The sequence below is a fragment of the Pelobates fuscus genome, chromosome 7 (assembly GCF_036172605.1).
Source record: "Pelobates fuscus isolate aPelFus1 chromosome 7, aPelFus1.pri, whole genome shotgun sequence".
Classification (NCBI taxonomy): domain Eukaryota; kingdom Metazoa; phylum Chordata; class Amphibia; order Anura; family Pelobatidae; genus Pelobates; species Pelobates fuscus.
The window spans coordinates 72,323,337-72,344,787 of NC_086323.1; the positions used below are offsets into that span (position 1 = coordinate 72,323,337).

A 21,451-nucleotide genomic window follows, 5' to 3' on the forward strand; every position below is an offset into this window, starting at 1 on the left:
ACCTAAAACTGTGCCACTGTTTTTAAGCCCTTAAGGACCCACGACATGTGTGACATGTCATGATTCCCTTTTATTCCAGAAGCTTGGTCCTTAAGGGGTTAATGCCATGGTAACAAACATAATCGAAACAGCTGTCAACTTTTTTTCCACTAAATTCTTGACCTGCTGCCAGAAACAAAGAAAAAAAAAAAACATCACTTCACTTCTTCCTGTAATTGGAAAATCCCAGGACGGACAGAAAAGTCCAGTTTCCTTAGCTGACTCACGGGCTAGGAAAAATTCTCCAATCTTGTGCTGCGCTTGTGTCTGGAACGTAGATTTAGAATGCAGATTAGACTTGTGTAGTATATCCGGTTCCTCTATAAAAAGTACAGTCTTTATATTAGTTTTTACCTAATCCCCAGACAGCATGGCGTCTATCATGTTCAGGTGGTGTTGAATTCCCCTTCCTCCCCCCTTCCCTTTTTTAATATATATATATATATATATATTTTTTTTTTTATATGAAACTCACCACCTCCTGTTGACATTAAAATCCATACAAATACTACTCATTCCCACAATACAAAGTATTTGCCACTGCTGCATCAGTCTTAATGCTAAACTATTTTGTCTGTTATATCATATCTAATTATCCTTAATTCACATTTCAGGGTTTACTAAAGATGTAGTTGCAGCTCAATTGCGTGATCTCTGCATTGGATTATAATAAACAATACGTTTAATTACAGTTTCCACTATAATATCCATTTTAAATTCTGACATTGATCAGTACAACCCACAACTGTGATAATGCTGGCTACATCTTCTGTTCTGTCATTGCGTATGACACATCTACTCCTAGCATAAGATGATACTATGGTGTTAAACTGTTTTTTTTTTTTTTTTCTTCGTAGTAAAGATCTGAAACTGTATTTAATTTTTTTGTGCGATTTTATTATTGTGGGCATTGTTTTATGTAAGGTCAGCTCAACTTAGCAATACATGTTTTGCTACAGCAGCCAAGTACTACTTTTATTTCCCCACTTATCTTTAAGAATAATAAATAAGGGATTATAAGAATAAACCAATCCTGAAGATGGATGATTTAAGGCAGAAAGGATCATAAAGCACACATCAACATGTATGATAACTCCTCCCTAGCTCTTTTATTGGCTGTGTTTAGACCCAACCAATCACGTTGTAACAATTACCATAGATAACTTAATTCTAGCAGGTAGAATCCAGGTAAGTGGCAGAAAAACAAGATGATTTGGGAAATGTGTGGATAAGTGCGAAAAGTCACTTTGTCTTAAAGGAGTTAAAATTAGAATTAAAGAGTTTCTGTGTAATAAAGTTCAAAGAACTAGGGTCCTTCGGGTGCCAAGGTTATATTTTGCATTTAACTCTTACAAAGCATTGATTTATAATAAACAATTCATTTTCATTATACTTTCTCATTAATAATTATTTTAAAATCTGACATCGTTCAGTAGAGCACATCACTGTGATAATGCTGGTTACATTTACTGTTCTGCCATTGCTTATTACACGTACACTCACTCCCATTGAATGTGCTTATCTTCTGTACGCATGATGTGTGTAAACCCAGAATCGGCAAGAGCTATGCATATAGAGTAGTACTTGTGAAACATGTTTAAAAAAAAAAATAAAAAAAAAAATAGAGCAATAGTTATTGCTTCACTTATAGACTTATGTTCAAGAAGAACGTCAGATGTTGTACAACTACAACTCCTACAATGCTTTGTTAACCTTTAGAATGGCAAAAAAAATCATGCAAGCAGTAGTTCTAAAACATCTGTGCATCTTCAGTTTTGGCACACCTGCTTTATAGTGTCTGTTATTCCTTTATATGTACATACGTGAGTTGTGTCAGTTCATAGTCTGTGTTACCCCTGCCTCATGTTTTTTTACCTCTCAGTTTTGCCGGGTCACTTGGGAATCTGAATTCTGCTCTAGAAGAGATAGACAGCACCCGCAGCACTTCTCCCTCCCGCCCTAGTTATCCCCCGGCACTCCCCAACAGCCTGTATTCCTCCCATACACGTGGTCGGATCCAAGGAGAGCTAAACAACAACCACCATACCTTGGGCACTCGTACCAACACCTATGGATCGTTCAGACCTTCCTACTCAGGCCTTTCTACTAATGCACGTTACATGAGCCGTTCTATTCCCGTAAGTGCCCAACAACTACCACAAGGCAAAGGGGCAATACTTCTTTTCAACTGCACCAACCTCTACTCATGCTTTCATTTTTGTTTTCTCAGTTGGCTGCTCTGCTTTTTGGTTTTCCTAAATACATCCCACCAAGCTCTACATGTATATGTTCCAAATTTCTCCTACAATTTCTCTTTTCGTGTATGCTGTATATATTTACTATTCTATGGGACTTTACTGAAGAGATGTATAGACCATAAAAAGCCTATACCTCTGCTGTCTCTCACATTACACTTACCATTCTGATTATTACAACCAGGAAGAGATACCTATAAAAACAATCCCTAAATGTATACATCATTTAAGCCATTATAATCCTAATGTTGTTTTTGCGGCAGGCAAACTGTAGTCTCAAACAACAGTGCTTCTTTTTGCTCTAAGCAATATCCATCTGTGTGTTTACATTGTATTCCTCAATATATACCTCACAGTCAATGGATAAAACAAAGGAGTCTTCCTTAACTAGAGGAGGTGTTGTGCCAAAAAAGAAAAAAAATGTTTAGGATTTAAAATAGAGAGAAAACCATTTATCAACATTTAGAATCTAATGGATTTTGAATTTTTTTTTTTCTATTTGACAAAGAATCTTTTTTTTTTTTTTTTTTTTTTTTTTTTTATTAATCATTCTTTATTTTTGATTTGGTGTGTAAACACACAAGCATAAGTGAGGCAAGTACAGATAATGCAAGTCCGGCCAGAAAATATCCTGGGAGAAACACAGGGTATAAGCAAATGCACAATCACAATATATGGGCAAGATCATCAATCACATTTATGTGACCTCGTATGTCACCGATGTAGGTATTATGTAAAAAAAAAAAAATGAAACAGTGCTCACTGATAAAAGATGATAAAAATAATAAGAGAAGAGGTCCTCACAGGAGGATAGCAAAAATTAGGTTTTGCTCAATCCTATAGGCGTAGGTGGTATGATCCCCACCTAGGATATCAAAGAGAGAGCCAGGGAGGTCCAAGGTAAAAAGTACACTACTTTTATTAGAAATAAAAACATATAAAGTAAAATACACCAACACGTTTCTCCAGGCAATACGCGTTTATGTATTTTAGAAATCCTTTATTTTTAAAAAGGGAAAGAGTTACTGGTCCAGTAAAAGCCCTTTATATGTGCATTGTTGGTCACCTTGTAGGAATTACAAGGAGGGGGGTGGGAGTAAAGCTAATTTATTGTCTTCTTTTAAATAAAATTAATTAATGCACAAAAAGTGTGCCACCAGTCATATAGAATGTTATGTCGTGTGATCTCTGTTCTATTTAATGAATTACCTCAAAATAACAACATAGAAATGAGATCTCCAACAGTGCACAGTATGTGACTTAGAACAAAATGCAAAAAAAAACTAAACTTTTTTTTTTCCTCTCAAAATTTAAATGTGATAGTTATAAGATGAAATATAGCATATTGCAAAACTACTGTATTTGAAATGTGTACTATGCACAAAATAAGTCAAATTAAATCACTATCAAATATTTTCCCTTTAAATAATATTTGAAAAAAACAAAACAATAACTATGTCTGTAGTGGATGGTGTTTCACGTTATAGCGTACATAAGTGATGAGGATGTTAAATGCAGTCAATGAGACAAAATGTCGTATTTGGAAGTGTGATAACACATAAGTGAGATATTGAGGTGATGAAGAACGCTACCTCATTCCGTCCATCCCTACAAATTGTCTTCTGCCCTTACACACTATAAATTTCTATAATTCTTTTTCCAGCTCCATTTAACAACTCTCTGTAGCTTATTCTATCTATATCTGATCCACCTGTACATTCTGTCTTTATTATGTTCCTGTTCTTTTTTTTTTTTGACATTTCAGAAAGAAAACTCGGTGAAAGATTCTAGTAATAAATTATTCAGATTCTAAGTTTTTTTTTTTCCTCTTTTATTTTCTTCTTTTTTTTCTTCATTAGTCCCTTCAATCTGAATCCGTTCAGTTCTAAAGGTGGACACACTACTGACGAGTCCCATGCAATAGAAAAACGATGAAGACATCAAGAAGGTGATACTTGCCCAGATAAACGTTCACCCCTACAAACCAGCAATCTGGAGCTGGATTCCAAACACTACTGATCCATTCTACTGACTTTTTTTTTTCCATTTCTAATATTTATGCTTATTTTGAATTTTTATTTTTTAAAGAATATGGAGTTTTATATTGAAATATTTTTTATCGAATTCAGTCTTGATTTGTACATACTCCAGTCTTAATATACGAATGTACTAATAGGAGAAAAAAATATAAAAGTATTTTGGCATTTTCTAGAATATATGTATATTATTCTAAGTGTATGATGCGTGTTTCAAAACTTGCAGAATATATTTTCATGTTTAGGAATACTTTGTAACAAACAAAAAAAAAAATTCAGAATATATATTTTTCCGTTTAGCATATTTTTATAATGTTTGCAGTGGCTGAGAATTTCTTATGGCAGGTTTTACTTGCGCAAAGTTTAAAAAAAATAAAATTAAATAATTGTGAAGTTCCAATGAATCCTTTTGAGGCTGCCATCTGGGTGAAAAATTCCCCATTTTGCGAATGCTTTTTAGGACAATGTTGGAAAAAGAAAACTGGAATTTTTATTTAAACTATTTATTTTTATCATAGAATATGTTGGAAAGTTATTGCTTTTACCTGACAGGCATTTGATAATCAATCAATACAGATTACCAGAAATTTTCATTTGTTGTATTTCCCCCCTGTTTTTCATCTTATACAAAGTTTACTGGGTGGTGACAATACGGGAAATGTTTTCTTAATGGGTGGAATGAATACAATAATACTCTGTGGTATGGTTATAACATTGTCAACCAGATATTCTTATGGAAAATGCATACATCAAGACTACAATCAGTTATTTGCTATTGTGTTGGATGTATTTGTTATATGTATTGTTTAAACGGTTAAAATCTCAGCACCCGTCCCTTAATGGAACACTCCAGGCACCAACACGACGTACGTGCATTCCATAGGTTTCAGCCTCATATCCATGCATTCAAATTTGTTTGATTTAAAAAAAACAAAAAAAACAAATTTTCCTGATTTGAAGGTGTAGTTCAGCAACTGAGAGGTTAATATGAGCTGAGCTGCTGACTTGAGTCTACCACTTAGCCAACCAGTGTCCTTATATTATCTGTATAGTATTTCATGGTCATGCAAAATACAAGGGAGCAGATAAGAAGAGTACAGTATTTGTCTGTGGGCGGAGCATGTGACCAGCTCAGCTAACACTGATCTCTCATTGGCTGCCTTCAGAACATTTTCTGTGTACTAATCAGGAAGATGTTTTGTGAAAAGGTCAGGTGTAGCTAAGGGGGCAGGTATTAGAAATATTTTTCTTTTTTTAGTAAAGCTTAAGAGATTTGAATGTGGGGAAAACACTGCGTGCACTTAAGATGTATTTGTACCTAGAGTGTGCGTGGCGTATATGAGCACTCTACAGTATACAATAATAAAATATATCTAAAAAGCACACTTCCCTTTTAAGCGGCAGTTCGGACACTGCTGTATGTAAGACTATATGAACACTTTGTATGTAATATGAAGCATATTTTTAGTTAAGCATATCTGCATTGTTTACTGCTAGAGTACACGTTTTAAAGCACCACCTAAAAAGGGGAAATGTGGTTACTTTACTAGAAATAATTCAAATAAGCCTTTTTTTTCCTGGCAAAAAATAATTATACAGGTCGATAATGCTTTTGTAAATGTATTTAACAAGCAGTGGATAATTAGAAATGACCTGTCTACCCACCGTGGAGTTACAGGAACGCAATTAAATACGTGCAACAACATTAATTATAGGCATAAATGTAATTACCAATATTACAGATGACAGCAGAAATGAAAGTTCAGCCTGAAAATATCCCTTATCAAGGAATAGTTGATTTTAAACCAATTTCCAGAATTAGTTTAATTTTGTTAAGAAAAGGGGCATCAGATAATCTGTTTGCTATATATAAATGATTTAATTCAGCTTTATATGAAAAACTATATTGAAGCTTTGCAATTTGATTTGTTTGATTTCCTTTCAGGTTTCCAAGCCTGTGTTTACTTTGTTGGCAAGAAATATTCTTACCAAACACACTGGTTTGCAAATGTTTGATGTATGTTCCAATTCAACATGATTGTCCAATGCAGATGTCACGAAATGTCCCCTAATTTTCAAGGAATACGCTAAAGTTAAAACATATATTCAAGTTTTTTTTTAACCTTTTCAATGCCAGATGTCCCGATCGCTAATCTATTTTTTTTTAATCCATTGTCAAGTTCCCCTTACTGAAATGCTTTAGGGGTTTGGAGTGTCCCTTCAACATTTATTTTCAAACAATGCAATTTCAGTGGAGGTTTCTGTACTTGCTTGGTCTTCTTATATTTAAAGCTTCATTCAAATAATGAAATCTATGTTATAGAAGCCTTTTCCTTTTTAAAACAATAACAGTGTTCTCATGCAGGAGAACTAAATTAAAGTTAATTTTGAATTATACCTTCCAAGTGGGTTAAGTATGAAAGAGCAGTCAAAATTTCTAGCATGTACAGAGTGTTAAACGTTGCGGTTTATCACGACACTTGTCATCTTGGAATACAGTCTCGACATATCATTTTTACTAGCCATGTCCATGCACAGGGCTAATATCTGGCACACCATGAAAGACCACCATGTTAACTATAGAAAGTACTGGGCATCATATCTACAACAAACTGCATAAGAACAGCTACCTGTTGTTGTGAGTGACCGTGTTTGAGTTCAAACTCATTCAAACACTTTTTTTTTTTTTTTTTTTTATTTAAGGCCAGCGTTGCCGAATGGGAAGAATACATGACTTTTCCTCCCAGAATTTTTCCAGTTTGGCTATTTTGGCCTTAAATTCGAAGTTCACTTTGAATTCTCACTTTGGTGAATAACCCTGGTAGATAGAATGACATTAAAACTGTAGGAAACCTTGGTGCTCCTTGTAAACCTAAGGTACTCCTCTCTATGGCATGGTTTAATCATCTTACTCTGCCCTCCTCCTATATGTCACATCTATGTATAGGGGCTATATTGTGTGTTTGGCACAGTGTTCATTTCCAGTGTGTCCTTTTGTCTCTCCCAAATCCAATGACGCCATTACTAAACAATCCAGAGTGTTTTTTGGCTGGAGAATGTGATGCAGTCTTTGCATTTCTGTAACTAGATGGGACTATCCATCTGTCTCATTTGGTTTCGGATGGAAAGCCTAATTCGTTGGATGACCTACACGTTGGCTTAGGCCACCACCCTCTTCTCTTATAGGTAGAGTTCTCATTTTATTAGCTCCCTCCCCATGCTTTACTTATTGAATAGATAGCCCGCTGCTTTTGAGACCCTCAGTCAACAAGGGGAGCACTTGTGCAGTGTTATCTACCTGCTTTACATGAAACTACTGTTAAATAAGCCTCTACCTCAACCATGGTTTGTGAGGGAGTGGGATAGAGAGTTGGACATCTCCTTCAGAGAGGAACAGTAGCGGGTACAGAGCTCCAGTAATGCTACATACTCTAACTTATGAAGGAGATGCTTTTTATCCCCAGCACCATGCTCCATATATGGTGGTCTGCAGGCACATAGAGAACATTATTGACTCCAAAGTTCCTTTCACCCCAAAAACAGTGCTACTACAACACTCTACCCTTCCCTTACACACATACATGAACTCCCTCACTCAACATCTCTTGACAACAAAAAGCCTAATCTTGCTCTTTTTGTGTCAAAAGCTTGCTCCTAGCATTAAAGGTTGAAAGGGGTTGAAAAAACTTACACCTTTCAAGCCGTACTTGCTTATCTTTCTTCCATCTATGACCAATATGGGGCCATTTGGTCTCCATGGATTCAATACATTTCTGGTCAACTATCCTAGTTGACACATTCCTCGCCTCGTAATATACTCCCTCTATTCCCCCCCCCCCCTTTTATCTTTCTTTTTTTTTTCATTATCTCTTCTCTATCTTGTCCTTTGACACAAGAAAAGTATCATCCTTTAGCAGATGAAATTTCATATGGTTTTTATGAACTCCTTGCTGCCACTCATGGCACACCTATCCAAGTTTCCGTAACTTTGTGATATTATGTCCTGTCCAATTTTGCCTTCCTTTGTTTTGTAATGTAAAATCAATAAATAAAGATTTGCAAAAAAAAAAGCCCTTCCACATTTTGAAAACCTACTATTTTGCTTATTAAGGACAGCTTGTGAATGAAAACAATAGGTTTTTCACATTTCCCAAGAAAGTTGATTGATCGGTTTCCTTTTTGTCTCCACTGGGAGTCTTAATAAAAGTATTCTGGGTCCATTAATAATAATTAAACGTTTTTTTTTAAATAAATTATCACAATGTATATTGTTTTTTAATGAATATTATTACCCTTTCCAGGATAACATATATGTTATGTTCCTACATTCTTGGAAAGGCTTTTGGAATTTGAAACTAGTTCCATGTGTATTGCCCTCATTTGTTATTTTCCTTAAACATTAAAAAAAAAACGATTCTGGGTGAGCATTCTGAAAGTATGGCAGTTGCCAGGAGCATTCAAATAGTTTCCATTGTGACTGCCCACATTTAGAACTTTGCCTATAAATTGTGTTTTATACAACACCCCAGATATCACTTTGTCAAGATCCATCATGTGTTGTTTATTTTTATTTTTTTAATGGGAACCAGCGGGACTGGGTGCAAAGTATCATGTTACCATTGTGTTATGAGCATGGCATGTTGTGTGGTCTGGATACAGTGCAAGGAGTATAGCAGATGCGTCTTATGTGGACATTTTAAGTTAACATCCAGAGCCATTATGTTTATGTGTATCGTATATGCAGCTATAGCATATGTTTCTACCTCCCTCTAAAATTAAGAATTTGCCTGTTTTTGTTTCTTCTGTATTGCAAAAAAATGTATATCCAACACCACATTTTTAATAAATTAAAGAATCGCAGTAAAAGTATGTCCTTGTCTTTGTTAATGGAAATAATGTAAGTGAAAACACATAGAAGATTATTACATAGTTTAATATACTGACAAAATATCCCCAGTCATATTAACTGAAGGGTTATTAACTAATTTAGTAATGGAGAGTTTAGACACAAGTGAAGGTTTTTTTTCTAATTAAGTTTATCCTGCTATTTGCTGTTGCCTCATCAGATGTCAACAATTCCCTGATCAGTGAGTATATTTAACGTTTATGAACGTTTCACTTCCTCATTATCCATGCAAACTCATCTAACAATAGTTGACAATGTAAAAATACAAATGGTATCCAATATACACCAAAATTACAGTATATGGGAAAAAAGCTGCTTAGCTTAATGGAACATCTTCCCAAGGTCCCTTCCCTGATGGTGACCTCACATAGACAAGATGTATAAAGAAAATTGGGGGAACAGCTGGATATAAACTCCAGATGAAGAAAAAACGCCTTAAAGTTGCCTAACCCACCAGGAGAGGTCTGAATCCTCGATCAGCTTATGGCCCTCTGGATCAAAGTCAGCAGTCAGCTAGATACGTATAAAACGGTTTATTTGATACAAAATCCAATCATCAAGAGCTTTGGTAAAAACAGTGGTATCTCACCGGTCCTACGTGTTTCGTTTCTATAGAAACTTCCTCAGGGACCACCTATTGTACAATTACAATCATAAAACATATAATAATAATGTGTCCAACCCATCCCTTTACACCCTCTTCTTAAATAGGAATATTTCTGATTTCTTCCAGTGTGTGTTCGTGGGAGTTTTCTTCTAATCCACCAATAGGTGAAATCTATTCTCTAGCTCATTGAAGTGGTCTGGGTGCTGTGTCCCTATTGCACCTAGTGCTGCAATGAAAAACATTACAGTTTCAAAGAAAATGCAATGTTTACAATGCAGCACGAAGTCTGCCTCCAATGCCTTTCTACCAGGCAGCCACTAGAGACTCTTCCTGGATATTAACAGACTTTTGATCCGGTAACCGATGTTAGACATCCTCACACTCTGCATGAGAACATCCAGCGACTGTTATTTATCCATATGAAAGCACTGATTAAATGCTTTCCTATGGGGAGGTTTAATGCTTGTTGTTTAATAGATATGGTAATGTTTCCAACGCAGGGCTAAACACCCTTCTAGTGGATCTCCTCCTGACAGTCACTAGAGGCACTTCCAATGTGAGAATGGAGTCAGACTCGATTCTCTCATGATTCCTTATCTGGATGCTTCTCAGAGAGCATTTTAATGGAGGAGAACAGTTCCTCTTTAAACAAACTCTTAGCTTAATCCAAATATACACTAATAGAAGAGAGATCTTTAGGAGTTAAATTAGATATTTCAGAGTTGTTCGAGAGCAATGTTTCAATCCAAGAACAATGGAATAAAGTATAACATAGAGGAGAGTCAGAGCATGGTTTCTCAGCAAGACTTACAGCAGCTGGAGTCCAAAAAATCTGAGCAGAGCACTTGACAAATGAGATGTTCATTACACCAAAAGCAAGTAACTGTAAGATGTGACCAGGGTTTCAAATGGAGTTTATCAGTCCAGTAATATCAGCAAACAGTATAAGCATGAGTGTTGTCGGTTTACCATGAGCGGGGTTCAACGAGTAAGACTGTCAGGTCCCCCCCCCTCTTACCGGACGGCGAGCGGCGTCCTCTCCTCTTGACATGCCGCTCGCGTCCTCTCCTCCTCCCCCCAGCGGCAGCATGTCTAACGCTGCACGCTGGGAGCCGGCACCCATATCAGTACGCCGGGGTCACTCACGTGAGCCGGCGTTAAAGCGACAGTACAACATTCACAGTGGGGGGTATAAATACCCCCCACGTGTGTTTGTTAATTCTGATTGGAAGTTATCCAATCAGAATTAAGGCAAGGATATTTATACTTACCTTTCCTGTCTTTCAGTGCCCTGTTGTGGTCTTTGCTTTAGAGTATTGATACTGAACGTGTGCTTTCTGGTTAAGTATTCCCTGGCTTGTTATACTGACTTTGTGACTTTCTCCTACCCTTTGACCTCGGCTTGTTTATCGTTATTCTGTTTTCTGGTTCACCTTACTTGGCTTATCTCCTGACTATTGTGTGTGTGCTTAGCCCGGCCACTCTAAGGTCCGGTACGGCACACTTTCTGTGTGTGTGTGTTAGCGTGTTGGGTTCCCCGAATCGTGACAAAGACCTTCAGGATGGAATGAGTAGTGAAATTACTTGGCAGGACCAGGAGTTGAGGCTCAATTAGATCAAGTATACACAAGCGCCAGAGGTATCATTGAGACTCGATAAATGAGCATAGATTTATTGTAGAAAAAAAGAGAGAGGAGAGTCTGTCACTCAAGATAGTAGATATAACTAGGCGTAGTAGAGTAGGTAAGGCAGTTAAAAATAGTAATAATCAAATAACCCTAACCATAGCTAACAGTCTAATGCAGTATATGAGACCGTAGTCAATGGAAGGGAAAGAAAAATGAGGGGGAGGGAGAAGGGAGTAAAAAAACTAGGCTATACAAAGTTCTAAATGCCTAGAAAGGTGGGTAGGAAAACTGTATCCTAGATGGAGAGACAGTAGTAACCTGAAAGTATCCGCGCAAAGAATATTTGATGTGGGCGAATGTGAGTTTCCTATTAAAACTGGAACTGCAGCAGCTGGCGTCTCTAGGAATGTCGTACTTGCTGGGGACCGGAACAGAAGGAGGTCAGGCAGCGGTTTGCCGCAACCAATGTAAGTATACAATATTTCTGTCGGCGTGGCCACTTAATTTTTTTTTTTTGCAGATCTTGTTTTATTGAAGAAAAGGAAATAAGAAACAAGAAAATGAGGCTCGTCGGCCTCTATGTGAAACATTGTGACAGGTTATAACACAAGGTATTTGTCAGTCTATTTCAGTATACAGCTTATCTGACTTTGAAACAGTGCTTAGTTACAGTGGTATTATGCATGACTGGTGTAGTTGCAGTGTATACAGGTACGACATAAGAGCATTTTCACAATAGTAATTTTCAGTCCATAACCGGGTATGTGTACGTGGTTAACGTTCCATGCTCGTTGCGTGTCCTCCCGTGTATGTATATACCGCCTCTTTTCACCTAGTATGGGGCTAATTTTCCCTAGTCATGGATGAATTTAGCGGAGCAGGGTAAAAGTTGTTAGAAAAAGAAAGAAGGGGGGGCGGAGCCAAGCCACTGAACTGAATGGCCGCACGCCGTCTAAGCTCTGATCCAAACGGCCACCTCTACCCCGATTACACCGGCTACCCCCGACCTACCGGACTTACAACGAGTACCAGGGCAGCTGGAGCAGAGATGGGGCGGAAAACAAAAAAATCCAAACCCGACAAGCCGCGGCAACAAGCAAGTATTGGCGACCTCTGGAAACAGGCACAGGACGCTATGGGCACAAACATGGCCGCCGTTCGGGATGAATACTCCGACTTCTCAGACGACTTTACACCAAGTCTGGAGGTAGAGCCTACACCAGCACCCAAAAAAACCCACAAGTCGCCCCCACAAGCTGACTCAGCACCTGTCACGGCGACGGTACTGAAGGACTTACTCGCTGGGGTCCAGCTCGCACTTCAGACCGACATAGCCCAGATACGAACGGACCTGCAGGGCCTGACAGGCCGCATGGGCGCCCTGGAACATGGCACGAACCAGAATGCCAAACAAACGCAGCAGCTGCAGCAACAAGTAACTGAGCTGCAGCGGCAAAATTTAAAATTCGAACATCAGCTGGCGGCACTGGAGGACCAACGGCGAGGCAAGAATATTAAGATAAGGGGCATAGCAGAGGGAACGCCGGAGACTGAGCTGCCCCACCTTGTACGGAGGCTCCTCTCAGCCCTCCTGACACCTAAACATGCCAAACAGATGATCCCTGAAGGGATGTTTCGTCTCCCACGCCCTGCTAAAGCATCAAGTACCTTACCCAGGGACCTATTGGTTCGCTTCCCTACTCATAGGGATAAAATAGCGGTGATGAATGCTACGAGAAACCAGACCCCCTATGTGTTTGAAAACATGTCATTGTCATTCTACACAGATTTGTCACGACCTACGATGGCCTGGCGCCGCTCTTTCCAACCTTTTACGTCTTTACTACGAGCACAAAGCATCACCTATAAATGGAAAGGCCCACAAGCGCTACAAATTCTCCACGGCAACTCCCAGCACACGGTCCACGATATGCAAGGCGCACGAGACCTCCTCCCTACTCTAGGCATCAGCCAGGAACTCCTACCTTTGAGAGGACCACAAACAACCACCGCATCGCCCGAGATGGGAGATCCGGCAACGTCCATCCCATTCGTCCCCCGACAACGCAAAGCCGCACACTATGCAGCTGCCACGACCTGACGAGACGTGCGGAACATAGGGGTAGAAGGGACGAACCCTGCATCCCTACGGACTGTTAAGCCCAAAACAGTTTAAAACAGTCGGACTTCCCTTGAAATGTTCTATATATCTATAATCTTTTTATTTTATGTATTATTTTCTTGTTTTCTTTTGTTTTAGCTGTTACAATTTATTTCCTGTCAGACAGGGCTGTTCCACCACCATACTCCCATGAGGGTACTCCTTAAGGGCACACCCCTTACCACATGGCAGTAAGGCCAAAGATAATGGTGGGCCTGACTTAACTGGCACCCTTTTCCCCTCAACATGGGAGCTATAAAACGCAACCAGCCCCAAGGCTCCCACGGCACCCGAGGCCACACGGCGCCGCTCACGCCCAACTCACAGAAGCTAGGCCACTAAAGCACCAACCACCACCCCCCCCCCCTCCCCTGGGTTACGGGGCAGTTTAATTCCTCTAAAGTGTCACGAGACACGAGTCTTTAGCTACATGCGAAACGCATAACATTATTTTTAATGCCACCATCCGCACTAGATACGCGGCAAGCTGAACTACCACAACAAGGCAGTGCAGATAGGCATTAGCGGCACACCAAGCACACCTACAGTAATAGGTACCCAGCCCACACAACACGAACTACACTACTTATCATCTTTACGGCTAGGTAAGCAGGATACTCGATAAATAAATATAAAAATGCAGTTCAAACATAGGCCATGTAATTGATATAAACTGTTTGTTTTAACACGCTTGTTATAATGATCATGGCTTGTCCAGCCGACTTGTTACACCTTGCATATGAAAAATAAAGAATTTTAAAAAAAAAAAGAAAAAGAAAGAAGGAGCCACTTAATTTATGTGCGGCCACGTCGACAGAAGAACGGGGAGCCGTGACAGCAAGTCAGCATAGAGCATAAGACTCAGCTCTTGACAAAGGCGTGTAGATACGCCGAAACGCGCGTTGAGCGTTCATTTTGAGCCGATGCTCATTTCTAGACTTTGTACTCTCAACTTGGAATGATTTGAGCCGACGCTAATTCCTAAGATTGAGTCGAATATTTTTATTTACACCTCTATGTTTCCTATTTGGACGGGCTAACACTCTGAATATTTGAAATTTTCGTTATGTGGTTTACCTACTAAGGGGTGGGAGAGATTTTGATATATTTTTGCATGTTGTATTGTCTGGGGAGCTAGGGACATCTTGAGGCTGCCTCGAAGTAGCAGTTAGTTCTGACACTCACAGATGTGAGCTAGACAGCTAGCCCAGGGCAAGTTTTGAGACGTTTGTGTGGTATGCGGTTAAGGTGTGGATACTAGCTGCGCTGTGTAGCAGCAAGTCTGTGTCTCCTTTTGTTGGAGCATTCCCCTCGCTCCTGTGTACCCCACTTTCTATAACACCTGCCTTTGGCAGCGACCACAGCCCTTCTACTCCCTAGGACTAGTTTACGTACTCTCATGTATATAGTGCTATATACACAGCTTTTGTGTTAATACCTCGGATTTAGGGGTCCATAGCGCTTATATGAATATTGTTTGCCTTTTCTCTCCTGCCCCTCCTTGGTATCCCTTTTACTTAGATTTCTATTCAGATACTTATACCTTGGAGCTTTTGGCTCCTTATTAAAATCTACTCTACGATACCTTATTTTGCCCACCTTTTAGATCCTAGTGTGTATTGGCACTCCTGTGGCCATCTTTTGTGGCCATTTTTAACTCAAATCGTATTTGGTTGTTTTTTCAATAAAGGTTTACCCTAGTTTTCCCCTCTCCCTCCCCTTTATATGTGACTTTCACAATTTTGAGGTATATACATCTGAAGGCAAATTTGGTCTACACTCATTATATATGAGTGTTCTCCAGATTCAGTTTTCACATTTTTTTCTCCCATAGAGCATAAGACCTTCATGCTTTGATGTAAAACCAAAAATGGAACAATCACCATGAAACCCCATTGGATGTCCTTTAATTTGCTCTAAGAGTAATTCACAAACCTAAAAGGAATGATTGAAAATGGCAAAGTTTTGGCCAAAATAATACAAATTTGAAACAAATCTCCAGGTTTGTTTGCTTCTTTGTTTTTGCATACAGCACCTCGTCATCCTATCCACAAGACTTTTCGGGATGTAAAGCAATACTTGTAACGGACCGTTTTACTCAAAAGGGGATAAAAATCGTATAGGCGATAATCCCCTTTTTCCTAGACCAGCAGCTACTGCAATCACCAATTCTCCCGAACTCCAAACTGTACGAATCTTCCAACTCCCGAACTGGAAACACACGAACTCTGGAATCAGCTGAACAGGAAAAGCATAACATCAGCTTACACTCCTGGCAGTCAGCATACAATCCAATTCCCCCAAAGAACGAGACGACACATCGCTTTGAGGGTTAAGCAGGAACTCTGGACTGGCACATCCAGCCTGGCTTTTATTACAAGAGTACACATACAGGCCACACCCAGGGGGAGGCATAAAATAACCAATGACATAGATGTTACCTCCCACACATCCCCTCCCCTTAGTGTGACACATAATCCCATTATTCATACAGTTTAAAATATACTTTTTACACAATCTTTATAACTTCAAAACCATACATCACATTCACACCAAATTATATATCCACAATCAATCCATTCAGGGGAACAACATATTAAAAAATGGCATGGATCAGACCAGGGGTTCAAAAGTTAGTAAAGTATCTTTTAAAACCCCTAGCTTTCCAGCTCAGACCGTTTTTTACAGAGCCTTCTCTGTGCTGGAGAAGTAATCCAATTACCTCCCAGCACAGAGACAGACTCCATTGAGCACATGGGAGCACAAAGACAGTAAAACACTTTAAAATACATAAATTCACCTTTTACACATAACACACAGACATTTCACCTATCCCCAGATAGCTGGGATCTGCGCGCACAAAACTACCGAATAGCGCGCAGATCCTACTCACACAGTTCACTCGCCACGGAGCCGAAGTCTTTAACTTCACGAATGGGCTCCATGGCATAGCTATCTGGGTTAACACATTCACATAAGGTCTGGTCCATAGTCCAAAGGCAAGAGGCGGGCAAGCAGCCCCCTCCAAGGACACGTGGCGAGGTCGGTTTCGCCACACTTCTCCCCTTTACCCCCCAGACTAACAGGGTATCTGACCTCCTGCTGGTCAGTGCCCTGGTTAGTCCAGCAACCCACCCACGAAGCACAAACAGCAGTACCTCCCACCCACAATAACTGGTTACTACACCTGGGTAGAGGAGAACTTTGTCCAGGTCCAGGTGCCTCACCACGGCTGTGTGGGGGACTGGTAGTCTGCCTTGGTGGGTTGCTGAGGGGGCAGAGACCAGCGGTACTCTGCCCTGGTGCCAGTACTACCGCAGAAGTAGCCGGGTTGGAGTCTGGTTGTGGGAGGGAGAGACCGACTGTCTCCCCTCTGGTTACACCGCTCTGTGGCTGGGGGACAGGACCGACCGTCCCTAACCCTTGGGCTGTAAGTGCAGAGACTACGGTCCCATCTGCATAGTTGCGGGGCTTAACATCTCCCCTTGGTGGGTTAGGCTGCCGCTGGAGAGAGGGTGTAACAAGCTCCTCTCTCTGGACTATCAACTGCCGCTGGGGAGAGGGGTTAACAGGCTCCTCTCCCTGACACTCTCTCTGCTGGTGGAGAGGGGGACCAGCTGTCTCCCCTTTCATTATTTTGTCCTGCTGCTGGGGTGTGAGACTGACAGTCTCTGCTCCCTGCAGGACACACTGCCGCTGGGGAGGAAGGACGACACATTCGGCTCCCTGGGTCACACACTGCCGCTGGGGAGGAAGGACGGCACCTTCTGCTCCCTGGGACACACACTGCCGCTGGGGAGGAAGGATTGCACCTTTGGCTTCCTGGGTTACACACTGCCGCTGGGGAGGAAGGACGGCACCTTCATCTCCCTGGGATACACACTGCCGCTGGGGAGGAAGGACGATACCTTCTGCTACCTGGGCCACACACTGCCACTGGGGAGGAAGGATTGCACCTTCATCTCCCTGGGATACACACTGCCGCTGGGGAGGAAGGACGGCACCTTCAGCTCCCTGGGGTACACACTGCCGCTGGGGAGGAAGGACGATACCTTCATCTCCCTGGGATACACACTGCCGCTGGGGAGGAAGGACGGCACCTTCTGCTCCCTGGGATACACACTGCCGCTGGGGAGGAAGGATTGCATCTTCAGCTCCCTGGGACTTACTCTGCTGCTGAGGAGGAAGGACTGTACCTTCAGCTCCCTGGGATACACACTGCCACTGGGGATCGTCACAGGACCAGTCTAGGAGATCTGCTACCTCGGGTACCGCTGGTTGCTGTTGGGAAGGCGGACCGGTTGACTCTTCCCGGGCCTGATTGATGAGTCGCAGGTAATCCCACTCCAGGTTGCATTCCTTGGCGACCAAATACTGTAGGTCTGCCTCGAGGTCAATAGCACTAGGGAGACCCAACATGTCTTCTCGGTCGTAACACAGGTCCCAAAAACGAGAGTCGGTAGCTTCCCCAAAGTCCTCATCATCAATATTATCCCAAAATAGGCCTCGGCTAGTGTAATCTCCGCCTTCTGGGAACTCATACTCTGCCATCTTGGGGACACACTGAGCTGCGTACCACTGTAGCGCCTGGTATGAGTCGTCGAGCGTCAGTTCTGCGTATACTAGAATCTCGAGTCTAGTCACCCACTTTTCTGTGGTCTGTTTTCTCAGGAGGGGCATCCGCTCTGCCATTCTAGCCAGGATTCGCTGCCTTCTGCTGCGGCGCCGATCCCCTCGTGAATACTGTACTTCTTCTAGGGCTTCGTCCCACAATCTGGCTCTGGCCATATCTCTGTACCTCAACATGTCCTCCTCTGGGACTACTCCAGACCCCAGGCGTAAGTAACTGTACACTGTATCTTGAAGCTTCTCCTCCATTTTCCCGAATTCCTTTGTAGATAGGGTCGCTGTACGGGTACTAGCGTTGCCCTAAATTTGTACTCCAGGAATTGATGTTGCCTGTAGCTGTCCCTCTGGTTGTAGGAACGATCCCGACGCTTGCCACCAATTGTAATGGACCGTTTTACTCAAAAGGGGATAAAAATCGTTTAGGCGATAATCCCCTTTTTCCTAGACCAGCAGCTACTGCAATCACCAATTCTCCCGAACTCCAAACTGTACGAATCTTCCAACTCCCGAACTGGAAACACACGAACTCTGGAATCAGCTGAACAGGAAAAGCATACCATCCGCTTACACTCCTGGCAGTCAGCATACAATCCAATTCCCCCAAAGAACGAGACGACACATCGCTTTGAGGGTTAAGCAGGAACTCTGGACTGGCACATCCAGCCTGGCTTTTATTACAAGAGTACACATACAGGCCACACCCAGGGGGAGGCATAAAATAACCAATGACATAGATGTTACCTCCCACACATCCCCTCCCCTTAGTGTGACACATAATCCCATTATTCATACAGTTTAAAATATACTTTTTACACAATATTTATAACTTCAAAACCATACATCACATTTGTAACGGATCACCTGGCACCCCGACTTGGTACCTCCGTTAATGGATGCTCCTAGTGCTTCCTGAGGACTCCAAGCACTCTGGCAGACACCATAATCACCAAATCCGAGAAACCTTTAAATTCTCCCAAGCGTATGAATGCTGTAGACCATTGAATAGGAACCATACGAATAGGCCTGTACTCCTAGCAGTCAACTGGAACAGCATACAATCAATCCTTCCCCCAATAATGAGACGACACATCACTTTGAGGTTAAAACAGGAACTCTGGACTGGCTCATCCAGCCTGGCTTTTATTACAATAATACACATACAGGCCACACCCAGGGGGAGGCATAAAATAACCAATCACATACATGGTTCAGCCCACACATCCCCTCCCCTCAGATAACATTAAACTCAATTATCTGGTACACTTTTTCAGCCAAGTTCTGGATGTACCCCAAAACCCGGGGGTACACCTTTAAATCCAGCATCGCTGGATAGCCCTTATTCAGGGGGACAACATATCCAAAATTCAAGTCATTCGGATGAACGGTTCGTGAGATATGGGGTTCCAAAGATTTGACCGACCGCATGGGTAAAGTATCCGAAAACAGTTCCATGCATTTTGGCCCTGCGGTCGGTCACAAACAAGGGAATGAAAACAGGCGAATTGCCTGTGTTATAGAGCCTGGAGAGGGTTTGAATGAATTGCCTTGTTTATGGGGCTCTTTCTACCGAACGGCGGGTCATTCGGTAGTTTCCATACGAATTTCTGGAAGTATGGAGGTCTCAGCGGTGTTTGCCTAGTCAAGTGTCCGATTTTAGTTCCAGACACTCGACGGCAAAACACCGCTGTTCGGTAGTTTAAGATGGCCGCCGCCACGTGTTTGTTTCCCGAATGGCGGCCACCCAGAGGACAAAGACCACACTGCACTGATTGCCAATTACCTGTTTGCAACATTGTTGCAAACGGTAATTGGAGGCACACTCATTCCTGGGTGGTCTGGTTGTTCGGTAGTTTCACTGAATATACTGAATGGAGTGATTCTACCGAACAATCAGATGAATGTTGCATACAAATCACCCAGGATAAACTTAACACATCTATAAATACATATATAATATTACAGGCAGTACACTCGAATATGCTTCACAGTCTTAAAGGGACAGTAGTCCCAAAAGTCCCAATATGTCCATAGATGCTGTTAAAAGGGCCAGTAGCAGCAATATACAGTACAATATGCCCCAAATGACCCAGGGGCCATAGTCAGTAGGTAGGAGGCTAGCAAACAGGCTTCTCCAGGGCCCAGTGGCGAGGTTGGTTTCGCCACATTTCTCCCCTTTTCCAAACAGACTAACAGGGTACCTGACCTCTTGCCGGTCAGTGCCCTTGTTAGTCCAGCAGCCCACCCACAAAACAGAAACAGCAGTACAGCCCACCCACAATAAATGGTTACTACACCTGAGTAATGGAAAAACTTGTCCAGGTCCAGGTGCCTCACCCCGGCTGTGTGGGGGACTGGTAGGCTGTTTTGGTGGGTTGCTGAGTGGGCAGAGACCAGCGGTACTCTGCCCTGGTGCCAGCACTACTACAGGAGTAGTCTGGTTGGAGCCTGGTTGCTGGAGACCGACTGTCTCCCCTTTAGCTGCGCAGCTCTGCTGCTGGAGACCGACTGTCTCCCCTTGAGTTACACCGCTCTGCGGCTGGAGACCGACTGTCTCCCCTTGAGTTACACAGCTCTGCTGCTGGAGACCGACTGTCTCCCCTTTGGCTAAACAGCCCTGTTGTGGGGGGGCAGGACCGACCGTCCCTACCCCCTGTGCTGGAAGTGCAGAGACCACGGTCCCATCTGCACAGGTGTGGGGCTTACAGTCTCCCCCTGGTACATTAAGCTGCCGCTGGGGAGAGGTGGTAACCAGCTCCTCTCCCATTAGAACACTCTGCCCATTGATGATCTGCCGCTGGGGAGAGGAGGTAACAATCTCCTCTCCCATGCCTACTTTCAGTCTTTGTGGAGGGAGACCGACTGTCTCTCCTCCCAATTCAGTGTCCTGCTGCTGGGGAATAGAGACTGGGCTCTCTATTCCCAAAAAATCACGCTGCTGCTGGGGGGTAGGACCAACTACCTCTGCCCCCTGTAACTCAGCCTTCCGCTGGGGAGGGAGGACGCTGCTCTCCTCTCCCTGCACTTCACACTGCCTTCCCGGCATATCACTCTGCTGCTGGGGGGTAGGACCAACTACCTCTGCCCCCTGTAACTCAGCCTGCCGCTGGGGAATGGAGACTGGGCTCCCAATTCCCAACAAATCACACTGCCGCTGGGGAGGGAGGACGGCCCCTTCAGCTCCCTGTAGCTT

General features: G+C 42.2%; 1 protein-coding gene across 2 annotated transcripts in view; it reads left to right on the forward strand.

Moving 5' to 3' along the window:
• CDC14A (cell division cycle 14A) overlaps window positions 1-4,449 on the forward strand; it is a 72,097-nt gene extending 67,648 nt beyond the window's left edge. For both annotated transcript variants that reach the window (XM_063427329.1, XM_063427330.1), the window contains 2 exons: window positions 1,922-2,177; window positions 4,154-4,449. In XM_063427329.1, the coding sequence (XP_063283399.1) occupies window positions 1,922-2,177; window positions 4,154-4,183 (286 nt within the window). In that variant the 3' untranslated portion in view covers window positions 4,184-4,449. The remainder of the gene's footprint in view (window positions 1-1,921; window positions 2,178-4,153) is intronic.
• The last annotated feature ends 17,002 nt before the right edge of the window (window positions 4,450-21,451 follow it).